Below are 20,102 nucleotides of genomic sequence, written 5' to 3' on the forward strand. Positions count from 1 at the left end.
GAACGGGATCTCGTGGGGGGTCCTGGGAGCACAGGCGCTGCCATGCACATATCATTTACAAGACACAAAAGGAGCTGACCGCAAAGCGGAGCAGCGGGGACCTCGGTCGCTGGGATGCACAGACAATAACCATGGAGCTGATGACTCAGGCAGGAGAGGCATGGAGAAGGCTGCTGCACTTTGCCAGGCAGGGGAAGAAGGCAGGCTCGAGGAAGCCTGGTCTACAGCAGAGTGTTTCCGAACTGCGGGAAGGAAGCTGGGGACCTCTACCTACCCCCCAAGGTGCCCAAGTTGCTGGTGATTGGCCTCCAGTCCCCTGCAATGTGCTGCTGCTGGGAGGAGGGAGCGTGGGGTGGGGGCAGAGCTTCTGTGCATGGGCACATCCACGGTGAAGACATGCCTGCAGCTTGCCTCTGCTGCCATTTCTGCTGCCTGCAGTGCCTGTTCCTCCTTTTCACAGGCAATCAATTCACCCTCACACCTTCCTGGAGGCAGAGGTTTCCCTCCTCCGGCACAGGCAGCTGCTCTCCCTCAGCTGCTCTGTGAAAGGGTCTGTGCCCGAGGGGAAGGCTTCGAGCAAAATGAAGCCCAAGGAGCCAGAGGAGTTGGGGACCTCTGACAGGTCACAGCAAGCATGTCTGGAGACCCATGGTTTGGGGAGACTCAGTGCTTCTGTCACTGCAAGATCAGTGACTCCAGGGAGGGGGGAGCCAGGCTGGCAGGATGCAAGAGGGGTGGTGTGAGGATTTGGTGGGCAAAGGGAGAACAGACAGAATCCTGTGAAGGAGGTAAGCCTTACAGAGGAGCTGAACCCATGGAAAAATGCAGTGGCTCCAGAACTACCTTTTCACCTGAACTGCCTTCACTTTCTGTCTTCTTTCTTTATAATCTTGCAAAATATCATGTCTGCTTGGGGTCATGTTCAGCCAAAGCTCAAAAACCAGTTGGAAGGTACCCGACTGGTTCAGAGCCTGAGCTGCATCTGTGAGGACACATTTCTGGCAGTCCAGGCTTCTGCTCTTGGGAGAGAAGATACAGCAAACTGGGGCCAGTTGGCCCAAGGAGACCACAGGAGGGAAGTGTCTGGTCCCCATGCTACCAGACAGTGCTTCATGCATTTGCCAATTCAGTTTTACAGGTGTCTTTGTTTGGAAAAGTCACCTTCTATTTACATCAGATGATCAGAGCAGGCAATGCACTTTATAGCTCTGTTCTTGGACCAGACACAGGGACCCATGCAACCAGGGCCCTGAGCTGTGGTCCCTCTTTCCAAAAACCCACCTGCCCCCTTCCTTTCTCCATCCCCTGAATCTGGGTACCCAAGTCTCTGCTGAAGTCCCCTCCCTCCTCTGGCAGGGCAGGATGGGACTGTAGAGCCAAGCTGCCTCTGATGAGCTGCCCAGGGACCCACGCTGACATACAGCAGGGCTGGAGCCTCAGGATGCTGAGGAAGCAACAGAGCAGCTCAGTGCAGAAAACTTGGAGGAGTCAAAACCATCAGCTACTTTGGGAATTGCACAGACTGGGAATAGCTTCAAGAGACTGCACAAAAGGTTTCAAATTAAACATGCTGATGGAGACAAGTGCCACTTGAGGAGCAAGGTAGCACTTGGCAGCCAGTTTTCCAGGGTAACAGCAAAGCCTGTCTGGCCCTAAAAGGGTTAAACAACCCTTGTATGAGCTGTGGTGGAGATATTTCCCATTTCCTTCTTCCTGCCTTCATTGCCCGAGGTGCACTTTATATTAATTTTCTTTTTTTTTTCTCCCTTAGAAAATCCAACTCTCCGGAGGAGTCGGTAGGTTCCAGCTCTGCTCTGCATTTACAGACTCGACTAATTACCCGGATAATAGGGCAGCGCGCTGCGAAAGCCTGTGGTAAGGGCATTTCCTGTGAGGCAAGGTTAGACAGATAAAACGCCTGGAGACAGAGGGTTTTGGATTCAGGCCTTCTGGGAGACGTTTTTAATTTATTAGCACTATTTTTTAAAAATAAATTAAAAGGTTTTTAAATGAACGGAGATTTGCTCTTTCCAAGTGATTTATCTCCTTTGTCTGATGAGCAGAGGAGCTGGCAGGGATGTGGATGGGGAGGGAGAAGTCAGAGAGATAGGAATCAGCAGGGTCATCTCAGGCGGAGGGGATGGACGAGGGCTGCAGGGCCTCTCTGAACCACTGCCCCATCACATCCATGTCAGACATGGGCCGGAGATGCCCGAACAATCAGAGAAGCAGCACTTTTGGGGCAGATCATTGCTAATTTGGCTGTAGCCCGGAGGCCTTCAGCATTTTGGGCTGGTCCTGGGGAGCAGCCATTCATTTCCCATCCCTGCCTCTGCTCCGGGAGCCACCTTAGCCCTGCTGCGGGGTGGGGAGACAGGACGCTGCCAAGACACGTTTTCATTCTCTGCCAACATCAGGGTCTTGTCTGGTTGCATGTGCCAGGGCAGGGAGGAGCCCAGGCCCCTGTTTTCAGTTCAGCCCGTGCTCCATGTATGTAGGGGACTCGGCCACGTCCGTGGACAGGACCACTGGGAGGGCCATAGCTCTTACTTTTGCATTTCTCCCATTGCCTCAGCAGCTCAAATTCGAGCCCTGAGCAGGTGTTGGGGGACATTTGGTGGCTTTTGTCATGGGGGACCCTGCACGTACCCATGCCAAGGCGCTGCTCAGCACTGCCAGTCCATCCGTGCTTGAGAGCCACACAAGAGCGTAGACCTGCTGGAGCCACTGCTGTCACCTGTCTACCCCATATCAGAGGCCCCAAGGACTTGCCTCAATGGGTTTCCTTGCCACGTGTGTGTGGCAGCCAGCGCTCAGGGCCACAACACCTCCTCTCCCTGCTTGGGCAAAACAGTCCTGATGGGAGAAAAAACACTTTCTCCTTTTCTTCAAAGCAGAGCTTCCAGCCCAGGGGAGTTTTCAGTGAGGTAGTACTGTTTCAGTGGAAGACATGGGAAGATCCATGCAGGAACTTCTCCACCCCTTCAGTTGCAGTCTCCTCTTGCTGTTTGGGGTCTGCCCTGCTTTTCCATGGGGACACTGGCAAGGCTGAGGGCTCCCTAATAGCAGTCAAGCTGGGAAGTGCTAAATGATGGTTTGTATGTGTTGGTGTTTGGAGCTAGAACTTAGGGGCCAGCTCTGAAATTCAGCTCCCAAGATTAGATGCCCTCCCCATGGCTATCTGTCAAGCACTATATATACACACACACACATATATATAGCTATATATTTGGCTGCATAGTTTCAGGTCTCCTACCCCTTGACTTGGGGCTTGGCTGTCTGGAGGGACTTCATGCATTCACCTTCCCCTCCAGGTCTGATCTATGAAACATTTATATTCCAGGGAAGCAGAAGCTAAGTTCAGCATCATCACAATCTATCTAATGAGGTCAAAGTCAAGCACTACAAGGCATGAGGCAATTATTCATCAGCCTTTAGATTGCATCCAGACTGGCTGCAAAGCTCAAGGACCTTAGGACACTGGTCAGCTTTCCAGGCGAAGGTGGTAAGGAGGAAACCTGGGCACAAGACAAGTGTCACTGTAGAAATTCATGTCACAGGGATCTCCCATGAGAAATACTGTCCTCATACAGCAGTGGGGAACTTGGCTCCTGTAGCACCATGCAAGGCTTTGGATGGCATTTTTTCCTTGCTGCTTCTCTGAAAACACAGCCCTGTGTCCCCTAGCACCATGCCCCTAGCCTCGAGTACAAGATCTGAATATTTCCAAGAATCCACCTCTGTCATTGCAGCGATGCTCCTGGCTGCAATTGAATTCTCTTTACACAACTTTTCCATAAATATCCCTACTTACCAGGCTTACGCTACAGAACAGGTATAATCTAATCCCCCTCCCCTTCTCCCCGCATTGTTAAAGACTGAGAAATTAAGTCCAACATAAGCAGGAAATGTAAAAGTTAAGACCCTTCCATCCAAATGTCAGGAAGCCGGTTATGCTGCCCAATGTTTTACAGCACACATTAAAAGGCCTGTAAAGCAATACACTACAGGGCAGGTTTTACAAGGCGAAGCAGGAGCAGCAAAGCAACGTGAAGAGCAGTGTGGCTGGAGTCTCAGCTTTTGGCATGCCTTGCTCCTACTTCTTGCAAAAGATGGTTCTTCCCCTCGACTTTTCTTTTCTCCTTCATTTCACCGCCCCACTCCTCACCCAAAACCCTCTTGGGATTCTCCCACCCCACTGCACCAGGTCATTTGCTGGGGTCCAAATACTCCCCTTGGCCTCAGGTCTCCTGCTCTGGGCATGCCTATGGGTTATGGTTGTCCTTTCCTTGGTATTTAAAGTCTCTGCGCCCAGCTGGCCTTGCTCTACTCATCACTGGGCAATGCTGGCTGTGCCCTGCATCTCCTATGGGCACCCCCTGAGCTTACACCCTATTTAAAGTATCTACCTAGTTCATTACCCAAAGGGGCTACAAAAAGAACATGTCACATAAGGACATTTACACTCTTATTTACTCCATGTCTTTGGGAGAGGGCTAAAAAATTCCAAGTGTCACCCACTTCAGCTGTCTAATACCTGGTTTCATGGCTCAGCCACGCTTGGGGTTTCTTCCCACAGCCCTGCAGCGTTGCTCTGTGTCATCTCAGGCTTATGAGAACTGGTGAGGGAATCTCACTAAGTTTCAAGGCTATTTCGAAACCCTGTTGGGAAGCTGGCCAGAGTGGCTCTGACTTGCTTCCAGCCTGCCTGCCCAGGTTTCCTTCCCAGAAAGAGGAGGCTAGGGGGGCTGGTGAACAGCCAGATCTTGCCCTGACAGAAAATTTTCTTGGAGCTGCTTTCTCCAATTACATGCTGGTGTTTGACCGGTTGAGACCTGGCAGGTGTTGCACATCTACCTGCCTGCCATCAGCACAGAAAACACAGAGCTGCTCTTGCTCAGTACCTGGCAGAGCTGACTTGTGCACAGTAGCTGCAGGTCAATGCAGGGGAAACATGAAGTCATTCATCTGGCTTCATGTTACCTCTTTCTAGATTTGCTGCCCTCCTAAAATATCAGGACCAAGCCCTCTCCAAGAACAGAGATGCTCCACTGGGATCTGTTTTTGCAGACATGGTAGGACCTGGAGTAGGCGTCCAGTGTGGTTGTGGATAGGCAGCTTGCACGCTGCTGAGACCTGCATGGAGCAGTGAGTGCTGTTTCTCTTAAAATTTTGGCTGCATTTGATAAAAATACAAGTTTCCCTGTCTAGCTGAATATGAGAAGAAACATTTCCCTTAGGGGAACAGAGGTTTCTGCACCTAAACCTTCCTAGGCTTTTCTGAAAAGCCCAAACCAAATTTTTTCATCTCGACTTCTACAGTTCTTCAACTATTGTGCCTGGCTTATAATCAGCATCTAGCCACAAATACTCATTTTAGGAACCCTGGAGAAGTTTCTGTCTTCACCAACTTTTACCATCCTGCTGCCTTCCAGGAGGTAACGCCCACAGGGTAACTGAGAGCACAGTTTGGCCTCCATAAGCCAAGAAAATGTGCTAAGTGCTGTCAACAGAATGTAATCATAATTTCAGTTAAAGGGTATGTGCGGAGACTGTAATAGTCTCCACATGCACAGGAGCTGAGAGGTGGTAGGTAGATGCAGGTCTAGCAGCTTGGCTGGGCTGTTGCAGCCAAATGCTTGGCTGTTTTTTGCCACAAAGCTTGGCCAGCTTTGGTCAGCAGGGCAGGTGAGTGCTGGAGATTAACACGAGGGGGATGGCTCCACTTAAGGAACAATGTGTTCCTGAAAGATCAGTGCCTTGAAATACTTGCTGGCCTGGAGGTGAGAATTAGATGCTCAGGCCAAGAGGAGCAAAAGCCAGCTCACTCTCTTGAAGACACTCCTTCAGTGTCATCAGATGCGGAGGAGAGTCTGGAGATCTCGCCCACAGCACTGTCCTTGCAGCTGCAGGCAGCTTGTGGAGGATGGGGGCTGTGCGATACTCACACGCACAAGTCTGGGCCATCAAAGCCTGGCCACAGGCAGGCCCTTGCTCCAAGGGGACAACTCCTGGAGGTCGAACACTCCCAGGGCTGCCTGGTCAGCAGGGACAGGACTGCCACTGCCGCAGCCCTGCAGAGAGCCCCGTCCCCGCAATGCTATGCAGTCCTGTTCCTGTGGGGACTGAGAGCAAGAAAGGGCGATGCTGAGCTCCCCTGAATGCTGGGGGGCATCTCAGATGGGCAACAAAAGGCAAAGAAAGTGCTGGAGCAGGAGCAGGGGGGAAGAGAGGGGAAATGAACTTTCAGCTCAAGTGTCTGTGGAAACTGAATTATCTCCCAGAGCAATGGAAGCCCTTTAGCATTTCCTATGGTAAATAAGGACCCAGCTTCTTCTCTGCAGCTCTGTCCTGCTTGGGATGGGCAGCAGGGTGGCTTTAACCACCTTGGCTGCAGAATAAAGTTGCCCTGATGTAGGCTGTGATGTTGCTACGTGGTCTGCCGGGGTTAGAGCCCAAACAGGGTTTTCTTCCATCAGCAAGTCCTCCACTCCCTACTGCAACCTGCCTGCATTCTTCCAATCTTCCCCTGCGGTCTCCTGACAGATTGCCTACCCAGCCGTGTCAAGAACATGGTACAAGATGAAGTCAGCTGGCTATGGGTGATGCCAGGTGACATGGGACCATCTCAAAGACAGATATTCCCCAGATCCCCAAGGATTTTACCAGCCTTGAACTCAAGCCAGCCCCTGATTTTGGTGGAGTCAGGTGTTTAGGAGGCTTTGGGACCATGTGCATGTGGTGAGGAGGTGGGGACACTCCCTGAGCAGGGCATGCGTGCAAGCTCTCTGGATTGCACCAGGACTAGACTTGTGTCCAGGGCCTCAGAGCCCCCTCCCAGCTGCTCTAGCCACGTGCGCAGTCCCCTCTGCAGCAGCAGCACAGCCGCACGTGCAGGTGCTGCACACAAGTGCAGGGAGAAAGCCCAGTCTGCCACCACACCAGGCAGCATTGTGCCCTGGGCATCTGCTTGCTGGGCTGGTGCCTGGAGCCAGCCCTGCTGCTGCCCTCAGGGCGTGGTGACGAATGAATGTGCAGTGGGGCTGACCCAGAGAACACCTGCCCCTTCCTGTGGGCTGTGCTGGAGGGGATGAACACGTGAGCTCTTTAGCACAGAGAAGAAAACAGGTGACTCACAGGGTTTCCAAGCTGTGCAGCCCATCAAAGCCGTTGGCTCCCAGGCTTTGGATCCGGTTGTTGTGCAAGTGCCTGTGGACAAAAAAGATGTTCAGTGGAGATGCAAGCTGACTTTTTCCTGCCAATCTGAGCCATGGCCCAAGGACATCCTGCAAGCTGAGCACAGCCTGGGCTGGGATGACTAAGGGTGTTAAAAGGTCCCTTCTCTTGCCCCATGGGACACAAGCTAGGTGCAATAGTGCTTGCAGAGCAGCTACAGAGCTCCCATTTCTCCCAGGAAATCCAGGCTGACGTAGGAGTTTCCCTGAGACCTCCACTTTCACAGCTGGTGGGTGACTTTGGCTGAACATGCTTAAGCAAGAAGCTTCAAGAAACTCTCTAGATCTCACCTTACATTGGGCCCAACCCTACAAAGTGCCATGTGCCTTCAGCAGTTGTTCATGGGCACCGGCTGCTATCTAAGGACACAGTCATATTTGGGCTCAGAGCCTTAGTAGCAGCAAGAAGGCTTTGAGTTGAAAATCATCCTGTTAGTCACAGTTTATTATCTTCACTTGCAAAAAAAAGAAAATGCTGCCAGTTCCTGGATTAGCTCCAGTTTGATTGCAATGAAAGTTGTCTTCAGTTTAATGCTTCAGAGTGCCTGGCTGAAGTGCAGGGGCTATGCGACAGGCTGATACACATTCTGTACACTAAGGCAGCAATTTTTTTCCCCGTGCCCCTTTATCCAGGTGCTACATGCCACAAACATCTAGTGCTTAAGGGCTCAGGACCTCCCAGCCTTAATGCTGGTGCTGGAGAGCCATGTGTTGGGGACCCCCAGCTTGCAAAGCCACCTGGGGTATTTTTGCCTTGGAAGCTCCATAGGTGATGAGTTCCCATGGAGTCCCATCTACTGGGTTCTGTTTCCATGGGCCTCTTACTCCCATGTCTCAGTTTTTTGGCAAACCCAAGACCTTCATTCCTGGATTCCTCCTCTCTGATTGTCAGAGACTGTGTGTGTGTGTGCACATCTGAGTGTTTTAGCCACCGGGCTTCCTTTACAGCTGGTGGGAGCCACATGGCTCATTGTGCATCTCCCTCTGAAATACCACTCAAGGGCACCTTGAAGTCCATATAGAGAGACCTTGGAGCAGCTTGTAGAAAGTCTGCCGAAAAACAGGAGAAGACAACCCACTGCTGCCCAGCCTGCACTTCTACCAGCCTGTGCTTAAGCACATTAGTGATGTCCATGCTTGCACGGGGATGGTCTGTGTGGAGAAATGCCCACTAAAGAGGTAAGGTCCTCCAGGGCCTGATACCCTCTTTGGTCTCTGTCAGGGTAGGTTTCCCCATCAATTCATTTTACCGTTCAGGTTCTCCTTTAACACAGAGTGCCATGTGGTTAATCTGCTGCCACACCACTTGCCTTTGGGGTCCTTTTCTCCCTTGCCCATGCTCAGGGACGCACCAACCTTTGTCTAACACTGCTGCCTCTTTCCAAGAGCCTGGGGGAGACTCCACACTGGCAGGTGGATCAATGACTTTTTCGTTATTTGTTGCTTGATCTAAATCTGTCTTGGCTTGAAAAATCTCTCACTCCACCTGGATTCAAGTGTGTGCTGTTTGGCTGAGCACAGGCAGCTCCCACTGCCAAATATTCTAGGGTAAAACAGGAGGGAGCTGGGAGTGGAGGAACAGCCAGGCTCTAGGGCAGTTTGGTAGGGGCTTGCAAAACAGAAACCAGCCCAAGACGGATGTTTGTCGTTGGGAAGAGAACATGCAAACATTTCAGAGGAAGGGGAAGGGAGGGGAAAGATGTGTGATAAAATATGTTTGCTCCTTTGAGCAAATGGGAAAAAAGAAAAGGAAGTGCCTGCAAGAAAACTGTGTTTGACTGTGACTCTTAGAGGAGAAAAGAAGCTGAGATCAAAATCAGAATCTAACAGGAGAAATTTCTCCTTGTCACAAGAAAAGAAGTTCCAGTCCAGGTGGTTTCCTCTATCAAATGTTATGGGATAGCTTCAGATCATGTTGCCCTTACTTCACTTGGCACTTCCAGTGCAAGATGGTGCCAACAGTTTTGGGTCCCTTTGAGCACTGGATACTGCATTTGGCAAATCAAGGGTTTGGATCTGGAGTCACAGCAAGAGGTATCACAGGAACCCCTTGCCCCATACCTCTGTCTGCTGCAAGGGGACAGTGTGGGGAGAAAGGAAATGCTGAATGCTGGGGAAGATGTGAGCTCCTTGGAGCTTTGTCGGAGTGGTACCACAGGACACCTTGTCTAAGCTCGGACATGCTGAGCAGCTGACTAGTATCGCTCAAGTCAGGCAAGGAGAGAGAATAGAAAAGCAATCACCTGCTGTGTTTATATTTGGCTCTAAAGTGCTTTGTTTGGAGGCAGAGTAATGAAAATCATCAGAAGGAAGTTCTTTGTTGGTGAGAAAATTATGAGCAACCAAAAGAGAGAGTTATAAAAAAATTTGCTGTCCAAGCTGAACTCTAGAGTTGTTACCCACCCACACCGCAATAATAGAAACAAGAGAGCTGGTAAGGTAAACACTTGAAAAGACGTTCCTTTCTTCCATCCTGCCTTTTTTTCTCCCCTGGTAAACAAATTTTAACAAGTGGAATTGCAACATCTCCAGTGTTTGTCAATTTGAGCTCAGCCCACACGACGTTATATTCTGCCCTGTAAATTACAGCTGGTTTGATAGCAGCTTGAGATACTTGGTTCTGGGCTATAAACAACCCTCTTGTGATGCAAAAACATGAGAAGTCTTTAAGGCCTTGCTATTCCTATTGGAGCTACTATCCACCACTGTCCTCAGTAAGATCAACGAGCTTTGAGATCTGTGTATCTCCCTTTGCAGGGCAGTACCATGGAGTGAGGCTGGTTTTGGGCAACCATCCATGAGAGCAGCTTTGCCCAGGAAGGAGCGGGACAGCCATTGCTTTTTGTGGGCTGGCATGTAGACTGTTATTCAGTTATGCACCTCCATTAGAAAACAGTGGTCTTTTTGCAAAAGCAATTGTCATGACTGACCTCTGGCAGGATGGGAGACATTTTGCCCCATGTGCTCCTGCAGCAGCACGAGTGCTACCACATGTCATGAGCCAGGCTAGCTCCTCTGCTGTGGCAGGTGAACCCATGCCGTGCCTTGCTGAAAGGCAGCATAAATTACAGTCGCTGCAGAATGTCAAATGGCCATAATCCCCCAGACAGGCTTGGGAGAGATGCTTCATCTTGGTTGGTGTCTCAGGTGATGAGACTTTAGAAGCACACCAGAAAAAAAACAACCCTACAAGATTCATTTGTGCCCACAAAAAAAGTGCACAGCAGTTTCTAGAAGGAAGATTTTTCTATCCTTTCCAACAATTTCTTATCACAAATTGTGAATAAATGAGTTTTTTCCAAATCCCTGCAGCACTCCTAGTAGAATGTGTTTCATTTTCATTTCACTCCCTTTTCCATATATTTTTCCAGTGGATTAAAAGATCCTGGAGAACAGTCTCGTACTGAAGTGAGAGACAGTCCAACACAGGCATTAGCACTGCGAGCTCCAACTCTGGAAATGCCACCTCCAAGGGGACAGGGCACCTCTGTCAATTTGTCTTACACACAAGGGAAAGCAGGTTGAGCTAGCATGCTAAATACTGGTTCAATAAAGGTCCTTGTCTGCATGAACAAGAGAGTAGGCTGTAAGGAAAAGGGAATTATATTACATCTGCATCGTGCCCTGGTGAAAACAGCTCTGGAAGGCTAAATGTATTTCCGGTACCCACATTGTTAACTGGGTGTTGATAATTTGGAATGGGTGCAGAGAAGAGCAATAAAAATGATCCAAGGGCTGGAAAAAACTAGGATGGAGACTTAGAGAACTCAATCTGTTTAGCTTATTAAAAATAAGATCAAGGGGATGAGTGCAGCATAACATATAGGATTCTTCCTGGTTAGAAAATGGGTACTAAAATGGTTCTGTAATTTAGTGGAGAAAAGAATAATAAGAACAAATGTCTGAAGTCAAAGCCAAAGAAAATTCAAATGGGAAATATGAGCTTTTTTTTTTTTTTTTGTTAACACTAAGGATGATTAACCACTGGAACAAACTACAAAGAGAAGTGGTGGATTCTCCATTGCTTTCATTTCTAATGACTTCATTTTTTCTTCTCAAAAAGGACAAATGCAAACATTTTCCATTAGTTATTTGCATTAGATGATTTGAACCAAGTTCAAATCTGACATGATATGAATTCTCCCACTGGACCAGCCATTGCCACAATGAATTTCCAGCTCTGTTGTGGCAAAATTGTCCTTTTCCTCAATTTGTCCATGGATAAGTAGAGAAATCTAAATCATAAATGGTGCAAATTCCCATGGATTATTTCCAGCAGTGAAGGACCAGCATGAGACTTGTCTGGTGAAGAATAAAGCTCGATCAGAAGTGACATTGTCAGGGGTGCATTGGAGTGCTATTCGCTTCTTCCTCAAGTGCTGGAGAGGGAAGCTCACTTTTGCCAAGGCAGCATGCTTGGTCCTCAGAGAGAAAAGGCACTTTTTCAAATTAAAAGGCCCATGAATGGGACCCAGATGTTCCATGTGATATTGTTCTTAGTAATAATGAATTGCACATGCCTGGCACTCCCCGCCAACACCGAGGTTCCCAAGAACTTCTCAGAGAGGGACTTCTTAACTCCCTTGTACAGGTGAAGGTAGAGATGCACAGGTTCATCCTGACACTGATCTAATAGACTGGGGTTTGTTGTGCTGGGGAGCTCTGAGTCCCACAGATGTCAGCTGAAACTACTGGTGCTCAGCTCCCCTGAAAGCAGGGATGAGATGTTTGACATTTGCTCCCAGGCAGGGAGGAAACTGAAAATCAGTGGTCCCTTTTGAAAGTTTTGGCCAGAGTAACACCAGAACAAAGACCAAAATGGGAATGGGAACCCAGGAGTCTTGGAAACTAATTTTCTCCTCTAGTCACTAAACCAGGCTGGTAGAGAGAGAGAGAGAAAGTCTGCTAAATAGCCTTCATTTACTGTCTGCAGATCTCAACACATTCAGTTGGAAGGTCTTGCTGGATGACCTAAGAGGGAAGCACTTGCAGGTGAATGGCTTGTCCTCAGCAATAAAACATCAGCTGAAATTCAGGTTGCATGAATGTAAAGTGATGTAAAGGGGGGAAAACCAGTCTTATATGAGCATATGGAGTAACAGGCTCTTAAATATCTGCAGGAAGGAGCTCTTGGTGTTTAGCAGTTGTCAAAAAAGCAAATCAAATGATAGGAACGACTAGAAAAAAGAAAATGGGCTACAGAACAGCATTATGCCATTGTATAAACTTATTGTTCATTTTTGTCTTTGCTACAGTGTGTGGTTCTGGTCTCTCCACCTCAAAGATGCAGAGGAACAAACAAGTGTGATATGTAGCCTAACTTCTGATTGCAAAACAGCTAACTGGGGATGGGGACTGGAAAAGCCACGATGAGGGAAGGGTATGACAGACAGTAACAAATACAGAGAGGGCACAGAGGAGGTAGAGACAGAGTGCAAGAATTAGGGGGCGTTAAGCAAAACTGACTGGTAGTGGCAGGAAAACAACTTTCCCAGAGTCCTTGTTTTCAAAAGACTTGTGTGCAGGCAGACAAGGGTCAGGGCCAGGTAAGAGGAGTGGAGCATCTTTTTCAGAGATGTGGCAGCAAGGACATGTCTGTGGCTTTGGGGTAATTCCTGGATAAGATGCCCAAATTTGTCCATGTGAGATTTTACTGCAGGGCTAGTGGACCCTTCTGGGGACCAAGACTGAAAGAGGTGCTGTGATTCCTGGTTTAGGAGTTGACTTTCTGCTGAATTCAGCTGACAGAGAAGATGAGGGACACTAACGAGAACTGCTGTCATGCACTTTATCAGCCTGTCAGCACAGCAGCATGGGGGTTTCAGATGCTCTCTTCTAAATGAAAAATCTTTTATGCTCAAGAAAGAAGATGCTTTTTGTAAAAAACCCTTTGCTTCACACAAATCATTAGCTGAAAAATACTCAGGACTATTTCTGCTTGTAGATGCTAAGACACATTCTGTCCTGAATAGATCAGACTTGGGGGTAAGATTGTCAGTATCCTAGTCCCATGAGCCACCCTGATCAAAGAAGCCATCTCCCTTCTGCCATCAGCAGCACAGTGCCAACATCACAGCACATGAAGCCCTTGTTATCAAAGCTGGGGAAAGGATGGTGCCAATTACCGAGACTCATAGATTTCATGATGAGTGATTTACATGAGGCTCTGCTTACTGAACACCCTGCAGCCCTAGTTAGAAACCTGTAGCAGCAATAGAGGGGAATAAGATCAGGGAATTCCTCAACAGAGGTGTAATTTATTAGCAAAGACTGAACCCCTTAACTTGTTCCAGATTGAGGCTTGTATATTCTGATATTGGTGCTTTGTGTCAGTGCTGGATGATCACCCACATCAATCCCAAAGGCCCAAGGTGTGTGGAGGAGGAAAAGCACATCTCTGCACCTGGGAAGGTCATGCCCTCAGCCGTGGTCAGCCGTGTCCATGAGTATTAATCAGGCTGTATATGAGAGATTCCCCTGTGCTCCTCCACATCTGCCCTTGGCTCTCCTCCCCCAGGTGCTCATTTTAATACCTCTCAGGCTAGAAGTTTCCTGGCATTTATGGTAGCAGCCAGCTCTTCTCAATCTCTGTGCAAATTCAGACACTTCCAGAGGAATGCACATATATATCATCTGCATCCTGGTAGGGAAAGTTTCCTCGCAAACTTTACTGCCTAGCTTGGCTGGCTTTTGGGAGCGTGTGCTTCTCTGCTTGGTGGGTGAGTCCGAAGCAGGGAAACATCCCTGGTAGGGGCGCAGGAAGAACACTGGGTGACTTTCCACTGGCTGCACGCTGACAAGGGTATGCATGGAAGCATGGGAGAGATTTATGGGACCAGTTCTGCCAAACACTTGCGATCCCACAAAAATTTAGCATCGTGTCCCACAGTGTCTGGCAGGATCACACATGTGTTCCCTTCCAATTGTCTGTGGTGGGACATTATTCTCTCCCTTGTGACCTAATGGTCAATGACTTTTATTTCTTGAGCTTGCCTGTTTAATTAAGGAGTTGCTTCTCACCCAAAGTATGGGATAAACCAGAATGAAAGCAGCATGCTTTTGAGACTGAAATAAAAACCCAAATGTCAGCTCACCCTCTGTGCTAGCTATTAAAGCTGAATGAAGTGGTTGCATTATGATGGTCATGGGATGCCTTGTCGAATGAGCACTTTTGTGGGTGAAAACTACTTATTTGACATTTCTCAAGTTGCTTTTAGCATTTCTCCTAAATAAGCCTTTATGCTTTGTCTAAACAGCTGAAGTTGATGTTTAGTAAAACTCTGGACTGTGCTTTGTCCAAGCACTTTCTATGCTAAATGGCTTCAGTAAACACTTTAAATTTTGAAAGCGAAATAATTGCTAAACTTTCACTAAGGCACCACATGCTGAAGTTACTTAATATCCTGGTATCAATACATATTACCAAATGAAAAGGTAGCATTTCATGTAGATAGTAATTGGCAATCACACCTGAACTTGCTAATCAACACCAAAAAAGTAATTACTAGCTAATTTGCACATGTAAACTTCCTCTGAAAAGCTAGATAATATACAAGCCTCTGTTGACTGAAAGGAGGCACCTCCTGATGTAACTGCCAAAGACATTGGTTTGCTTTCTGATTACAGGCTGCAGAGTGTTTTAGTGTGTCTCACTGCCCATGGAGTAAATGTTTCCCTTCTGGACCAGGTACCCTCTGAGAGCAGCACTGTCCTCTACATTGCTCTGAACACTGCCAGTAAAATGTTTATAATACAAACTGGACAACAACATGCACCATGACGTTGTGATCACTGCAAAGAATAGTTGATCTTGCATATATAACAGTCATGCAAGTAAGCACGCACAGGCTTGGACAAGGTGTTGAGGTTAGACCTTTTGTTCAAAATCATGTTTGGTCAAAAAGCTTTCTTGGCATGTTTTCCAGGGGGAAAAAATTGTTTTTTGACCTGACTGCAGATTGCTGCATTTTTTTTTTTTTTCACATTGATAGAAATTTCTGTAGTTTTAACACAGGGATTAGAGGGGGATATAGAAATGAGAAGCTTTTTGTTGCTTGAATCTTCAAGGAAAAAAAATCTGCTTTTTCTTTCCAGATACTGAATTTTTTTTAAATGCAAAGCATTTCTTGAATGATATTGGGGAGCTTTTTGGCTCTTCAAAGTGGGGAAAATGCGGAAAAAATTGAAAGAGGCAATTTTAGCATTTCATATCAAATGGTGGGGATTCCTTGACTCTCATGAACAAAACCTCTGCCTGCCACCCCTGCAGCAAAAAGCTGCTCCTGGGGAGAGACCACCAGGTCTTTCCATGGAGGAGGACCCCATTTGCCAGGCACGGTCAGCACCTTGTCCCAGCCAGAGGACGCTGTGGCTGTGAGGGAGTAACAAGTGGAGAAGGCTTACAGCACCACGAGACTGCTGAGGTTCTGGAAGGCGTAATCGGGAATGTGCCAGATTTGGTTGAGGGCCAGGGTCATGGCTTGCAGCGCTGGCAGGTGGTTCAGAGCTTGGACAGGGATCTCCGTCAGGGCATTATCATCCAGCCACAGGTGACGCAAGGAGACCAGCCCCTCAAAGCTCTTCTCGGGCACCACAGAGATAAGGTTTGCATCCAGGCGTCTGGGTGGGAAAGAAACAGGGTGGGGATAAGTGAGAGACGGATCTAGCATTGCTTTATGTGCCCACAGTGTTATTCAAAGAGAGTTTTGATGCCGAGGAGGGATGGATTGATGGCCAGGGAGATTGGATTAGGCTGTAAATAGTGATTAGCATAAGGAGGTCTCGGTGCAAGGCTCCTGCCTGTGCTTGGAGGTGTTTGACCACTGCCAAGGATGATCCCTTCTTGATGGCCATTTAGTGCTGCCAACTGAGGGCAGCATCTTAAACAAAGTGGCTGGGCTAAGTCCTTTCACACAGACCCACCAGATGGACACTGGCCAGCTGTGGCTTGCAGGCACCCCCCCTTAAAAATGAGCATCAAAGCTGCATCCCCTGGGGCTGGGCTTGCTGTGGATCTGCCTGAGCCGACCTGCAGAGGCACAGCCCTGTTTGGGGTACCGCACAGCCCTCTCAGACCCACTGCTGTGGGATGGGCAGGACAGCCAAATTGTGTGGCCAAAGCCCCATTCCAGAAGGAAAGGATTTGTCTGGAAATGCGAAATATGTGGCAGCCCTGCTTGGGGTCCTGCGTTTGATCTGAACAGCCAGAGCTACCTGCAAAAGCACCGTGAACGAGTCAGACCATATGTCATGGCCCAGGAATTAAGCCTGCACTCTCTGTATCACACATGTTCAGGCCTTTCTTTCTCCTTGATTTGCCAATTGTTTTTTTTTTTTTTTATCATGGAAACCTTAAGGCGGTTAAATTTGAGGTTTAATTTGGTGAGAAACTTTAATTTTTAAGACTTGTTTTTGTTCCAAAATAGAATAAGAAGCCAAAAAATATTAAACTTATTAAGAAAAAAAAAGTTTAAAAACTAGGTTTTGGAATCATCTCTCCTTTTTAAAGATGTCTTCAACAGTGGTGAGAAGGATACAATGTGTTATCTGTAGTTTCTACAATCAAAATATAAGAGGAAAACACTTCAAATTTGGATGGAATACCAGGAACCAATTATACCAAGGAGAAAGAAAATTCTGATTTCCACCCATGGCCAGCAGAGCTTATTTTATTTTTCCAAGCTATCTAAAGGAAAGATCTCTGAATTTAAATTGCAAAGAGAAAGCACTTTGTCTCTTATCAAAGTATGAGAGAAGGAAGTTAACAGAACTGTCATGGCCCAGCCCTTAAATCAACGATCCTCCATAAAGGAATGTGGTAGAGAAATTAGTATTTTTGACTACATAAAGTAATATTTTTGATGAAAGTTGTACACCGGAGCAGACCCCCAGGCACTGTTCCTCCCTGGCACCAGACCGTTGTCCAAAGAGCACAGACATTTCCTAGTTCACAAACCACTTCCCAGCACCCTGCAATAAACTTCTAGCCTGCAGGAGGAGACCAAATACCCCATCATGTACATGGAGCAGGGAAGACCCCATGTGCGAGCTGTGGTCTCTGGAGTGGGGTAGGGGTGGTGTTTCCTGGGTGAAATTCTCAGATGAGCCTGGGAAACAGGCCTTTTCCTATGCCACAGAGAGAAACATTTCCTGCACTGGCTGGTCTGACCTGGATGGACAAAGCTGGAGATTTGTACCTGGTCGAGAAGTGCAGTCAAACCTCCTGAGATCTCCCTTGGACAACTGTCCTTTAAATGCAGTGTACAAGTCTTGATACAGCATCACCTCAAACTGAAATGATACCCCAAGGTGGATTAAATAGCTATTTCATTACTCTCGTTTTGCCACATTAATGTATTTTTCCAAATTGCAATACACTTGCATTGCTGCAAAGCGGCACTTTCTGGTGCAAGGCTGTTCAGCTGAGAGTTTTTCAGCCAGCTCTATTGATTTCTCTGTGGATGACAAAAGCACGTCGCACCCAAAGCTCAGCTCAGTTGCCACAGGATTTGCATCTTTGCTCAGAGGCTGACACAAGACAGTGTATATTTTCCTCTTGAAGAGGGTGGGCATGTTGCAAGTTCTGCCTCAATTTACCTCCTGTCACCAAGACTACAAACAAATGAGAGCATAGCATCATTCATCTTCCCGAGAAGACAAATCCAAAGAATAAAGAAGAGAAAAGCAAACCCTGCAGCAGCTCAGGGAAAGATTAAAGACTCTATTTGAAAGTGTTCATCAAAACTTTTTCGGACAAACAAGAACTTTTTGACCAAAATTAAAACTTGTGTGGGAAATGTTAATCTTTGCTTAATTTTTCCATTCCTTCTTCAGCATAAGAATTCTGTTAGTTTTTGGCATCATAATCTGTTTTCCAAAAAAAAAAAAAGTACTGCTTACTTTTCTCAGAGACATTCTTTCATCCAAATCCCTATATGTTTACTGAAAATTGTTTTAAAATGAATGCTCTGTTTCAAGTTTAATTAATTAAAGAACAGACAATGAAAATATCCGTTGAGAATAGTTATCATTTTTCAAAACCAAATTAAGCTTTCAGAAATGGAGACGCTAAAACAGAGCCAAGGGTTGGTACACCAGGCTGAGCTGTCCAAGACAGGGATGGTTCGTGGCAAGGCAGCACGGTGGCCCCATGACTGTCTACGTTTATGTCCTGCTTGGGTCATGAACTCCTGGGCGAAGCCACAGATGTGAGCCACAAGGGAGTTTGGCTTCAGTGTGACGGTGCCCCAGGTCTTGGGGAAACCATTAATGTTGATGGATTTGCTCCATGGCTATTTAGCATATGCTCAGGAAAGGCATTTTTTTTTACATCCATGGTCCATAGGTATGAGAGAAGTGCCAGTGAGGTAGCATGGGTCCTTGGTGGATTTTTTAGAGGTACTCGGACATGTCCCTGTCTTTGTGGATGCCTATGGTTAGTACAGGGGCAATAATTGAGATTCATCTAAGGAGTTTGTTAACACTCCTGGATGGCTTTGGACATGCTGCAGCTCCAAGCCAGGCTCTGCTCCATGTCTCCACACCCTGCCGTCAATGAGAGGTCACCTCTGCAAGACTCAAATGAACCCTGAGTCCTCTGTCTCCTCACCTCCGCAGGGGCTGCCTGGTGGCAGCATGGCATGTTGTGATGAGTGTGGCCACTATCCAAGAGACACTATCTAGAGAGTGCTGTGCTTGGGGAGTGTTGGTGAGCTCCAGCCACGTAATTGCAGCCTTAATGTGCTCCACAGTGTGAAAATCAGACCCCAGCCAGATTCCTCGGTGGAGTGAAAGGGAGACTTTCTGCTGGTTGCAATGAGCTGGACAAGGGCCTGAGCAAGCTTAGAAACGGCAGCCTGCTTGGGCCACAGCACAGCAAGATGCACCTATCTGGAGATAGTGAAGTTAGAATTAGGACACAGAAGTGTCCAGGTGAAGGCATTTCACACACAGCATGATGGGCAGGATTCCTTATGTGCCTTCGCAGCACTGACAAGGGAATAGGGAATGTGGACTAAGTGATGGCTGCGTTCCTGGTACCAGAAGGTCTCCGGGTTTTTTAATTGCTCCTCAGGGAGTTGTTGGCTCTTTCTGGAATAGAGGTGCATTCTTTCTAATAAAAGCTGTGCATGTGGGGATTGCTAATTGCTATGGCTTTCAGACAGCTCTCCACTCTCTTCTGGAAGGAGAAAAGCTGAAGTTCTTGGCACACAGTTGTTAGTAATTATATCAATTATACTAAACAAAAACCAACCCAACAGTTCTCTCCTTTCTTCAGTGTGTGACTCTGGCTCCGTAAGTGTTTTGTGTTATGATTTATACCTAAGATAATTGGGCCGATTAGTGGGTAAATGGGACAGCGCAGGCTGGGGCTGGCTCCTCACCTTCCATGGAGATGTTTTAATCTTTATTTCACCAAATCACTCAGTTGGTTTTCCTTGCAAGCATTAACCCGTTTGTTGCTTACAGAGGAAGATGCCTCTTTCACGGAGCTGCTGGATGGCTTAGAAGTGGGACTTCATCTCACGCCTCCTGTCGTGCAGTGCTGTAGGTCTGGAGAGCAGATGAGACACACAGTGATCTCCAGATGTCTGCATGGACAAGATTTCGAAGTGACTTCATAGGCTCAAGCAAGGCACTGTAGAGCATCGTCCTGTCCGTTGCAGGCAAAAGGAGCTGATTTTAAGTGGGGCATTCAAGAACAACGGCATATAAAAATCACCAGCTGCTTGAAAGTCTTGGCTTCTGGCTTTAGACCTGCATCTACTGCTGATAGTTACAGGGTGTTTATATGACTTCAACATGACGCTTAGCCAAAAGTCCTAAAAGTGCCTGGAATCACCTTAGATTTTACTCTATTTTCTGTTT

The 20,102-nt window shown here is 47.5% G+C and overlaps 1 protein-coding gene across 2 annotated transcripts in view; it reads right to left on the minus strand.

The window, feature by feature from the left end:
* The window catches only part of LGR6 (leucine rich repeat containing G protein-coupled receptor 6), a 148,907-nt gene that overhangs the window by 32,630 nt on the left and 96,175 nt on the right, over positions 1–20,102 (minus strand). Inside the window, exons 5-6 of one of the 2 annotated variants that reach the window (XM_075521641.1) lie at positions 15,639–15,854; positions 7,138–7,209 (exon numbers count right to left, since the gene is read on the minus strand). In XM_075521641.1, coding sequence (XP_075377756.1) covers positions 7,138–7,209; positions 15,639–15,854 — 288 coding nt within the window. The remainder of the gene's footprint in view (positions 1–7,137; positions 7,210–15,638; positions 15,855–20,102) is intronic. The other variant, XM_075521642.1, reaches the window with a different exon arrangement.

The sequence above is a fragment of the Mycteria americana genome, chromosome 20, assembly GCF_035582795.1.
Source record: "Mycteria americana isolate JAX WOST 10 ecotype Jacksonville Zoo and Gardens chromosome 20, USCA_MyAme_1.0, whole genome shotgun sequence".
Taxonomy (NCBI): Eukaryota; Metazoa; Chordata; class Aves; order Ciconiiformes; family Ciconiidae; genus Mycteria; species Mycteria americana.